The following is an 11,817-nucleotide window of genomic DNA, read 5'->3' as shown; positions in this document are numbered from 1 at the left end:
TTTGACCCCAGTACTCTTTCCTGCCATGGCAGGGGGTCGGATTAGATGATCTACTCAGGTCCCTTCCGACCCTAGAAACTATGAAACTATAAAATTTGGCATCTTTCATGATTCAGGGATGTATGTGGTAGCTTCTGGTTCCTCTGTGCAAAAATGAAATTTATTTCCTACATATGGGGACTTTTTACCATCTTGAATTTTCCCTGAGCCTGATGAAGGGCACCATGAGCCCAAAAGTTCGCAGAAAAAGATTTTTTTTTTTTTTTAAATTTCTCAGTTGATCTAATAAGAGGTATCATTTTGGAACCAAGAGTTCTAGATTTTTGCATTTCTTTTTGTCTTAGACCAACACAGCTACCACATACATCCCAGAGACACTGAGATGAACAGCACCAGATGTGTTGGTTGTTCCAACTATTAAGGGTTTTGAAGCTTCCACTAATTTAATTTTCTTCTGCATTGACGAAGCCAGGTGCCTTTTGCTTGCTGCATAGCTAGCATGTATGATGTTTACAAAAGGTGGAGCCCTTGTGATGTGCATGATTCTGTTTTATGGAGTAGAAATATTTAGAAAGTAGGATGGTGTTCTAAAGATGGCCTGTCCTTCATATGTCAAAATGTAAATAACATTATCAAACATAAGTTGTTTCCTTTTATCCCACCCATGTTTATCTGTTCCCATATTTCAGTTCCTTTGCACGCAGTTGGCAATATAGTGTCTTGCTCTTCAAGCTAGTCTAGAGAACCCTTATACAAATCACAGGAATTGAAGTTCTTATTCCAACAAGGAATTTGAACCATAAGGCCTTATTTTGATCACCTTTACCGTGGTGTCTATTGAAAGCAGCTCTGTTGAGGTCAATAAGAATGTTGGCAGTAGAAAAGCAGCAGGGTGGGAGAATTGTGCTCATGTCCTTTATACCATATTCCCCTACAGTTTTGTTTCTTGGCCATTTGAAGTCCTGTTGCAAAGATCTCCCCAAATTCTGTCTCGTCAGACAGACTACATCATCTGCAAATTCTGTGACCTTTGTTTCCCTAGAACAGTGATTCTCAACCAGGGTGCCCTGAGATCCTTTCAAGGGTGTTATGGGGTGCCACTCAATGTTAGCACTGCTTGCAAGTCTGCAAACCATTTTTTTTAAATGCTGCCATGGATTTGTCTGCAACTTTAGGTACCTAAGTACCTGGTGAAGCATGGCCCTTCATGGTTAAGATGAGTAGTCAGAAACAGAACTGGCACTAAGTAGAACACCCCTGCTACATTAACTGCTGTGAGGAACTGTACCTTCAAGCCACTCTTGCACAAGTTGGCTGGAGGTTACTGTTGTGTCATTGTGGCAGGGCACCTTTGGTGCCTGCCACTTTAAGAGGCTTGAACAGGCTGTGGAGCAGCTGGCAGGTGTGGTGTGGCTCAACAAGGCAGTCACATGACTGCAAGAGGGCTTCTGGATTGGAGGATGCGACTGGGCAGCCTCAGTATAAACCCAGGCCCTCTGGGCAGTTGCTACAGGGAGCCAGAGGGATAACACCCCCTGGTTGGTGCTGCACCCAGAACTGCTGGTGGCTCTGGGTAGGAGCTATGGGGATGGAGGAGGTTCCTGGTCCTGGGGAATGACCTTAAACTATACCCTGCTGTGGTAGGATGGTGTGGTGGGGCTGCTTGCGGCCCCAGGAAATGCTACACCAGTGCCTCCCTAGTGAAAAGCGAGGATGGGGCACCGTATAAGCCTCAGCCCCCACAACCTGGTGGATCACCCAGTAGAGGGGGCAGGCGAGGGGTCCAGGCATGTCATCAGACCTGAGACCCAAGGGACGTAAGGCCGAGAGCCCCAGTGGGGGGGCAGAGTAGTGGACCCAGTGTCACAGTTATACAAAGGCTCATGTTCTGCATAGTGACCGGTCAGAACTGGAAAACCAAATGAAGCAGACCTCTAGGTTGCTTGGCTTTGAGTGATTACCGAACAATGCGAGGAGAAATCTCGTACACTTTCTCTAGCCTGTTTCATTTAAGGGACATGGGATACATAAGCCACAGGTCTTCCTTAGATTTCCCCTTTGACCCTACACTGCTGCATTCTTATTTTAGTGACCTGTGCTATGCTACTCCTTACGCTACTGCTGTTCTTGAGGTTCCAGTAACTCTGTTGGCTTTAGGTGAGTCACTCCTGGTTTATATCGATCAATGTGAGCTTGGAAGTGGGCCCTATTCTCTTTTTATTTTGCATTTCTGAAAAAAAAAACCTGTTTACTTAAAGAAAATCAAGCAGGTGTGAGCCTGCTATGGGTTGGCATAGTTGTTTTCTAAATGTAGCTTTCTGCAAGTCTTCTTTTTGCACAGATGCTTTGTGTAGAGTATGGTCTTGATACAGAGGATACTGCTTGTATGCGAACACTTACGTGGTTTTATCATATTTATTCTGTCTCCAAACCTTTGAAAATGAATAATTGATATGTGTTACAAAATACATGCTTTCCCAGAGGCTGTCGAAAGGGTTTTCTTTTTTCCATATCCAAAAATATCAACTCAACATACAAAGAAAATGGATACTCTAGTTCTTATTCTTATAGTGAATTAGAAAAATTCAAAATTCCATAAATACATTTTTCTTGCTCCTTTTTGATTCCATGTAGCTCATTTGAACAAAGTGTTCACTGACTCCATCAGCTTTTTCTGACCTTTTGTATGAATACACCATAATCCAAAAAGCTTAAATGACTACACACAAACTATAGTTTCGGCATTAAATAATAAAAGACAGCAAAAATACCAAGTGAGTACGTGTAGTGACTATAATTTATTCTTCCTTTTTTATTTGCCCATACTTTTCATGCCTTCTTGTTCATGTCAATTAATTGTCTCCGTTTCTTATTAAATTGGCTAATTTTACTGTGAGAATCTTTTCAGTCTTAGACTTTTCTTTCCTCATTCAGAATCCTATTTGCAGTGTTATCTAGTCCAGTCTATTAAAGGAATAGATCATGGCAGGCATTTTCAAAAAGCTTTTTTCTTCTTCTGTGCTTCACTGACTAATTAAAGAGGTGGTTGCTAAGAGATGACAGAAGGCATCGTTGAGAGCCTGTGATGTACCCTTTTTCTTACCTTCGATATACAGGTTTTGGATCAGAGTTTGAGAGTGAATGGGATGGCGGCATCCTAAACTACTTCTGTGACCAGACCTGCAAGGGACAGAATGGAGGGAGACTGTGCTGGTCCTCAGTCACCAGGCAATGTGGACTGGAGTGGTACAGGAGGCCAAGACCCAGGACAACTAGATATGTTGGAGAAAGCACATGAGTTCTTTCAGACTTGTGATGTGGAGGGCAAAGGCTTTATCACTCGTCGCAACATGCAGGTAAAGCAAAGCTGGCTGAGTAAAATGATGCAATGCAAAATTCCTAGGCTCTTAAAAGAGTTAATAAGGTGAGATCTGGTAATTTAAAAACTTAAGAAAAGATAAGCTAAAGAATAAGGTATGTAATGTAAAAAGAATAATAATAATGTTGTGGAACTAAGGGATGAATTTTTGTACTTTTCCCCCATACAAACCAGCAATTAAAAGGGAAACGGAAAGAAAATTTACTGTTTAAAAAATTCAAGGGAACTGAGACACTGTTGACTTAAAATGGGACATCTCCATCTCCTTCAGTGGAATTACATATACTATACCCCAGAATCAGGAATATATTTTGTTCATCTATTTTCTTATACACTTGTTTTTTTTAACAAATCACCTAAACCCAAACTATTCGTTTTGCTTTTCCATCACCATTGTACCCTACTTAGTACAAACTAATAACATCATGTTGTTTACGTCCATAGATACTAGTGTTAAACAAATGGTTTGTTGAAATATTTTTAAATTTAAGGGACCTGACTCTGATCTTTTTAAAGTACATGGCAAAAGTGTATTGTATTCCACTGAGAACAGGATCTGGCCCATATTGTAGAGTTACTTGTTAAGATGGATGTTCAATCCATAATTTTAAGGAAAGGAGCATCGTATGTAGTGGATTTTTTCAGTAGTTTACAACTGCCATGCAGAGTATTGCTTGGGTGTATTAATCAGTTTTTACTTTAGTGCTAACGGATGACAAAAAATGAAAGTATCAGTTCATCGCCAAAGTCTTAAGAGCTAAAATGGCTTAAACAAAATTTTAGGAACATTTCAAATCTTCAAGCTCAAAGGCATTTAATGTGCCAGACTTAATGTGTATAAAACACTTTTATACACTTAATGTGTATAAAACACACTTCTCAAAAAAGAAACATAAAATTGGTGAAAGAGAGGTTTTTCATATACATTTGATTTAAATTTTGGTCCAATTTTATTACAGTGATTCAGTAATATTTGTAATACAAGATGCACTTTAATTTTAGGCATACATTTTCATGGGAAAAATGCATCTTCTACACAGGGAAAATAAAACAATAACAAAAATCCAATTAAAACAATACATATTATATAAAAAACAAAAATTGATGCTAACATACTTGACTTATTGCTAACTGCAATTTTTTTGTTGCAGGCCAGTGTCCTTATGGATTTTTTACTTACCTGTTTTACTTACAGCTAGTGGAAATGTTAGAGCAGCGCTGTAGTTCTGATTACCCTCTGTATGTTCTCCCACTGGAGAAATTGAGCTCATAATAGAACTTTGTGGGATTGCACCCTTAGGCAGTTTCTTCGATCATCATCCTATTTTACTGTAGTATAAGAAGTAAATATAATTGAATCTGTAATACACGTGAGGCTTTTCTTGTTTTTAAGTTTTACTGGTTGGTATCTGCATGGACATTTTAAGAGAGATTTATTTCCATTCAATTCTGTGTTTTTTCTCTGAAAGGGAAAGCAGACCCCTGAGCTTGTAAGCTTTGGAAAGGGGTGATGCTAACCCTGTTTGAATTGCAAAGAGAAGAATGCAATATTTTTCTTTGATTTGACAATGTGAGTTACTGTTTCAGGGTGGTTTAGCAGTTTGAGCTTTCTCTGTGAGTAAATGTCCAATGTTAAAAATAGAAGGAAAAGGTTTTGGGATTCAGTAACCTGAGACCACTTGAAATGGTGTTGCTTTATGCTCCCTTTTGTTTCCAGCTAAGATGATTAAACATTATATTTCAAAAACAACTCTTTTGCAAATACTGGGCTGATGCTCCCCTCTCTTAACATCTGAGTAAATTGAGAACAATTCTACCTAAAACAGTGTAGTTACACAGATGTAACAAGGAGGGATTAGTCTCTTTCCCTCCTTTTGTATTTTATTTTGTATTCTATCTGAAATGAAATGTTAAGCATTAAAAATATACAAGGCCTAGGAAACTATAAAGTAGTGGTTCCAGCAACAGTATTACCTGAGACCCTTCAGTGAGCCTGGCCTGAAGTCAGTGGTAGTTTCTGAACATCCCATCCAAATGTACAGAGTGGGTGTAGTCTGCTGATCGTTTATAGATTCAGACCGGGGAAGTTTGCTGTCATTAATTAGGATCTCATTAAAGTCAACAGAACACAGATTTTTACCATATGTCCAAACCTGCGTGTCAGTTTGTGATCATGTTTGTATACTCGGTAATTCCCAAAACTTTTTTCTTTGATTTCAGTGATGTTACTACATACTAAGCCATAACTGGGCTCAAAACCTCTCCCTATACTTAAACCTGTTGCTCAATGCACTTAGCCATATTAAGTAAAAGACCTGTAATGCTGGGAGAGTAGCACTTCTATTTTTCTGAAACTAAGTAGAAAGGAGTTCACTTGATTAACTTACCCAGGATCACTCCCGTGGTAGCTATTGGAATTTGACAGAATAATGATATTTTCTCCCTTGTTCTGAGCAGTTAGCCAAAATTAGGTGCCTTGCAGGGTTGTGTGTGAGTGAGACACTGCGCATGAGTCAAGCGTGTTTTAGGGGCTTGTTCTGATATATTTGCCCACAATGTGAACAAGGATTTCCTAAGCACAGTGGAAACAAGCAGTTGCAGGCAATTTCCTTCCTCTGGAATCTGGTGTTCCACTCCAGAGATGTCTGGGCCCAGGTAGTTCTGTCTCTGTGCTGCTGCTATTGCTTATGGCCGTTTTTACTCTGCTGGCTCAATCTCTCCTCCCTTCACAGCCCATAGTGAGTATTCTAGCCCAGCATTTCTCAACCCATGGGTTGCAACCCAAAAGTGGGTTGCAAGAATATATGAGAGGGTTGCAAACAAAATTGGATTAACAAACTTTAAAAATAGATTTTCCTTTTAGAGGAGAAAAACCTTGGGAAAACTATGGCTTTTCACTTGCAGACTGGCAGAGTTCCAGCCTGCAAGGGGCTTATGAAGGCTGCTTGGGCCCTCCCCTGCCCCATACACCCACACCCTGCCCCCTGCACACTGGGGGGTGAGGGGCTGGGGTTGGGGGGTTGGTCAGTGGGTTGGGAGTGAGGTGCACAGGGTTGGGACTGTCTATCAATGTTTACATATTGGTTCTGGTACAAAAAATGTTGAGAACCACTGTTCTAACCAATGTATTTGCAGCCAGGGAAGCACTTGTGAATACAACAGATTCACATTTCCCTCTGCTAATGTCTGGACAGTTGTCCTCATTTTCTTCTATTAAGGACGTTGTTCTGCATTTCTGTGGAGTCTTTTTATATGAATAACAGAGTCATTTGAACAGTTAGGGAGAGATTTTAGCTTTTGTTTTTGTGCCTGTATTTACTTCAGAGGCAAGTTCTGATCTGTCAGGTGATCCTGTAAAAATGGTTTGGTGAGGTTTCATTGGTATTTGTCTCTGACAGTGTGTGTCCCCTCCCTTCAAAGGTATGACCGTGAGTCATACAGACTTACCTGAGCTAGCTTTATATGAGCTGGCTCAGGTACAAGTAATGGTGTGGCCACAGGAGCACCGGTGTTATGCTGTAGACTACAAGACCTGCTGAAGACCCTGACCAGGTGATCTAGTCTCCACTGAACACCATACACATGCTCCAGGCTAGCTTTTACATGAGCTGCAGCCATGTCTGTGGACTGCAGTGTAGGCATACCCTTAATGATTCCAGGGTGGGAACTCCAAGCAAAATGCTTACTTGCTTTTTCCAGAAGAGCACCTTAAACACCATGCTTTAGGATATACTGAGGTAACTCATAGTCTCTCCTATTAACACTGTTTCCCCATAGGTGAAATCCATAAATATTTATTGAGCCAGACAGAGCATGAGACTGTATGTTAGTAGGGAGGGTGCTTGTGACTGTTCTAGTGTACAGGCATTTAAGTATTTAATGGGCAGCACATCTACACAAAATGCTGACTGCACAGTAGTAACGAGCTACTACACAGTCAGCATCACCTAAAAGACATTCAGCGATGCTGCTGCACAGTAATGCTAGTTACTACGCAGTCATTTAGTACTTGTTTATATGAGTACCAAATGACTCTGCAGGTAATGATTGTGCAGTCAGTGTCTCATGTGGTTCAGCAACTATGTATTTAAGCATTTAATATGAAGTGGAACATCAACAGGAAAGATTGAGGGTCATGCACCCTCCTCCCTACAGGTAACCTGTGATCTAGTGATTAGGGAGGACGCTTTCTTTTGTTGCTGACATGTATTCACATCCCCCCTCAGGCATGGGAAAGTTTTGAGCCTGAGTCTCCTGCTTCCTTGTTGAGTGCCCTAATAGCTGATCTGTTGCATAAAAAGGACTGCTGCTTCCTCCCCTTGCAGTCTTGTGAATTGTAGCCTTTGGTGTTATTGTTATAACTGCCCCAAACTGAAATGCTTAGACAGTTCTGATGTGATCTGGTTTATTACGATGAACAGACCTTTCATCAGACAATTTTTTTGTTTGTTTTTCACTTCATTGAGAAAAATGGGAAAACATATTTCAGGATTGTTGTTCTTATTATCGTCGTTGTTTTTGTTGTTGTTCTTTCATTGCTGCTGCTGCTGTTCTTTTCAGTTTGTTGGCTAATCTGAAAAATCAGTTAGTGACATGGCTCTAGTAATGAAACAGCTTGATCTTGTCCCATAGGAGACAAATTGAAGAAGAAAACAAGATGTTTCACTTTACAAATTAAAGTAGCAACTGCTGTGTTAATACATTTAGAAATAAGATAAAATAATAACCTTGAAAAATATATTATTAGATTCAAACAACATACAAGGCAGGCAAAGTTATTTGTGTAGATGTGATATCTTTGATTAGACCAATCAGATAGTTAGGCATTGGGAGACTGCATAGAAAGTTAAAAAGGATCAAATCAGATGATATAAAATAAACATGAAATACAAACAAATTTAAAAATAAAATAAAATGACAGACCATTAAAGAGCAATAATAATTAAATAAAAAAACAAAAATGTCAAAACTGCCTTGTTTAATTTTTGACATTTTCAAGATTTTTCCAGAATTCTGATTTAACAGAATGTTTTGAAAATTCAACTGTTTCAAATGATGAAAGGATGAAAAAAGTGATTTAATAATATCCCATGAAATGGAAGTTGTGAATGTTGGCCAGTTTTAATAATGGCACTGTGGCAGGGAGCCATTCCCAGACCTGTCCGGTGTTGGCTGGACCCTCTGTTCCTGGGCTAACCACCCAGCTTTCTTTTCTGCCATGCCTTGATGGAAAAAATAATTATGATGTTACTCAAGCAGGAGGCTGTCCACTTACTACCCCAACACCAGGGATTGATTGCTATGCACCACTCCAAAACTTCCCTACATAGTGGCCCATGCCTCGCAGATAGTATGTAAAGAATATAACCTTTCATTCTTATTTGGCCTTGCATGGCCTCTTGTCCCCCTCTAACATTGGGCTCTCTGTAGCCTTACCTCTGAGCCCTCTCTGGTGCTGGGGTATACACCATGGTGTGCCCCTATGAGACCTGTTCCTCCCCAGTTAGCCCCATCCCAGTCCACCAGATTAAAATACAACAACAAAACAAAGGAGCCTCTAGGCTATAACATAACACAACAATCCAATTCTCACTTTCTCTCAAAAAAACCCCCTAAACTTCCCCCTTAGCATCAAGTACCTTCTTAACCCTAAATACCTTCAGGGTTCCTAGAGGCCTAATATTCCATACAGGCAGCAAAACAGGCAACCAACCATCTGCACTAAACTTGTCTGCTCGAGCTCCTTCACTCCTGGCTGCTGCCAGAGGACTGACTTCTGGCAGCCTCAGCCCTGGACCTTATATGTGCCCTGAGCCCTATTTCCTTCCGGTCAGCTGACAGGTCTGTGTGGTTGGGCTTTTAGCTCTTGCCCTTCTGGTACTTGGTGTTTCTAAAGACTCTGGTCTTAAAGGGACTGCCCTGCCTCCTAGTCACAGGGTCAGTGTTCCCTGTTACAGGGACCAATCCTCATGATAACTTTTAGAGCTATAATTCATGTTGGTTTAATCTTGAGACTTGAACTTTTTCATGTAAGGATGTCAACAACTGTGCCGAGTTGGCATAGAGAAAGCAGAGGAGTTTAGGCTAGGAGATGTAAAGGAAACCAATAGCAATCATATTTTTCTAAAGATTTGGTTTACCTCATCAAAATTAGTTTGCTGTGGGTGTAGTTCCCCCTTCTAAGTTTAAAGTAATCTGCAATTGATACATAAAAGCCCCTCAGAGTAGAATAATGTATTAATGAAACTATGCTTTTCATACTCAAAAGAAAATGCCAAGAAGAAAGATAATGTGGAAAAACAAACATTTTATTTGAGAAACTTCTCCAGGTATTGACCTATTGTTCTGAATTATTGGGGTTCTTGTTCTCCAGATTCTTCTCTAACACTTTTTGTAATGCATGGTGTACCTGAGGCATGGTTTCTCATTTCAGAGACTTCATGGGGAGTTGCCTCTTAGTCTAGAAGAGCTGGAGAAAGTTTTTGATACCCTGGATGCTGATGGCAATGGTTCACTTACCCCGGAGGAGTTCACTACAGGATTCAGTGAGTTTTGGAATGCAGATCCTTGTAAAGCTCTATGTGCTTTGTAAAGCTGTAATGCTTGGTACTTCACAGAGATAAGGAGACAATGTTCATAGTCTGAGGACATTCTAGCTTAGTTCTGAGGCATGGCCAAAATATCTTGAGACTGACCCAAAGCATGCCAAGCATCATGTAAAAAATAGCTGGCTTGGCTACTGAAAAAAGTATAGCTGCGGCAGCACTAAACTTGGTGCAGGCCTGTTTTACTCTGCAGAGAAGGTACTTCTGTGACTGCAATATCAGCACACCCTGACCATCGTTCTGATCTGCCTTTATTAAAATATGTCCTTTATTTTCCTCAGACACAGGTGTAGCAGTGGACGTAGTCTGTCTGGACTTTAGGAAGGCCTTCAACACTGTCTCTCACCCCATTCTCAGTAAAAAACTAGGGGACTGTGGTGTCGACACCTACACAGTCAAATAGGTCACTAGTTGGCTGGAGGGCTGCACTCAGTGAGTGGTGGTGGACGGGTCTTATTCATCCTGTAGGGATGTGGGCAGTGGGGTCCCCCAGGGCTCAGTCCTTGGGCCCGCACTGTTCAACATCTTCATCAGCAACTTGCACAGGGGGTGGTAAAAAGCACTCTGTTCAAATTCGCAGATGACACTAAGGTGTGGGGGGAAGTGGGCACACTAGAAGGGAGGAATAGGCTGCAATCAGACCTAGAAAAATTACAGGGGTGGGTGGATGAGAACAGGATGGGTTTCAACACTGACAAGTGCAATGTGCTGCTCCTGGGGACGAACAACTGGCACCATACCTACAAGTTGGGGAACTCCCTTCTCGTCAGTGCAGAGGCAGAAAAGGATCTTGGAGCCATTATTGATGCCGAAATGAACATGGGCTGGCAGTGTGGGGGTGCCGTCAGGAAGGCCAACCATACCTTGTCATGCATCCACAGATGCATCTCAAGCAGGGCCAAGGAGGTGATATTCCCCCTCTATGCAACACTGGTCAGGCCGCAGTTGATGTACTGCATCCAGTTCTGGGCACTGCACTTTAAGAGGGATGTGGACAACATGGAGAGGGTCCAGAGGAGGGCCACTCGCATGTTCAGGGGGAGCAGGGCAGGCCCTACAAGGAGAGGCTATGGGACCTGAACCTGTTCAGCTTCTACAAGAGAAGGTTGAGGGGGGATCTAGTGGTCTGTTACAAACTAGTCAGAGGAGATCAGCAGGCACTGGGGGAGTCCCTGTTCCCCTGAGTGCTACCAGGAATGACTAGAAATAACGGTCACAAGCTGGCAGAGGGTAGATCCAGGCTAGACATCAGGAGGCGCCACTTCGCTGTCAGGGCGGCTAGGATCTGGAACCAGCTTTCAAGCAAAGTGGTGCTGGCTCCTAGCCTGGGGGTCTTTAAGAGGAGGCTGGATAAACACCTAGCTGGGGTTGTTTGACCCCACTACTCTTTTCTGCCATGGCAGGGGGACAGACTTGATAATCTGCTCAGGTCCCTTCCGACCCTACCAACTATGAAACTATTAAACAATTGCATTCTGTTAGACTTCTGAGCAGGTACCCAAAAAAGGTTTCACCATAAAAGCTACCAGAAAAAAGAACTCAATAGAGAATATTTTTAAAGTACACTTATCATAGAATTCAGGTCGGGAGGGACCTTGTAGGTCTTCAAGTCCGACCCCCTGCCTGGGCAGGAATAAAAAACTGGGCTCAAATGACTCCAGCCAGGTAGGCATCAAGCCTCCTCTTAAAGACCCCCAAGGTAGGAGCCATCACTACTTCCTGTGGAAGTTGGTTGCAGATCCGAGCCTCCCTGACTGTGAAGTAGTTCTTACGGATGTCTAACCTAAACCTACTCTCCAGCAACTTGTGGCCATTATTCCTTGTTATGCCAGG

At 41.8% G+C, this 11,817-nt stretch overlaps 1 protein-coding gene across 1 annotated transcript in view; it reads left to right on the top strand.

Moving 5' to 3' along the window:
- CRACR2A (calcium release activated channel regulator 2A) overlaps window positions 1-11,817 on the top strand; it is a 111,364-nt gene that overhangs the window by 15,302 nt on the left and 84,245 nt on the right. The window contains exons 2-3 of the mRNA XM_019544193.1: window positions 3,117-3,356; window positions 9,813-9,924. Of these exons, the coding sequence (XP_019399738.1) occupies window positions 3,195-3,356; window positions 9,813-9,924 (274 nt within the window). The 5' untranslated portion in view covers window positions 3,117-3,194. The remainder of the gene's footprint in view (window positions 1-3,116; window positions 3,357-9,812; window positions 9,925-11,817) is intronic.

The sequence above is a fragment of the Crocodylus porosus genome, unplaced genomic scaffold (assembly GCF_001723895.1).
Source record: "Crocodylus porosus isolate Cpor-Errol unplaced genomic scaffold, CroPor_comp1, whole genome shotgun sequence".
Taxonomy (NCBI): Eukaryota; Metazoa; Chordata; order Crocodylia; family Crocodylidae; genus Crocodylus; species Crocodylus porosus.
The sequence above is the reverse complement of the archived record's forward strand: the minus strand, read 5'-3'. Positions and strand labels throughout refer to the sequence as shown.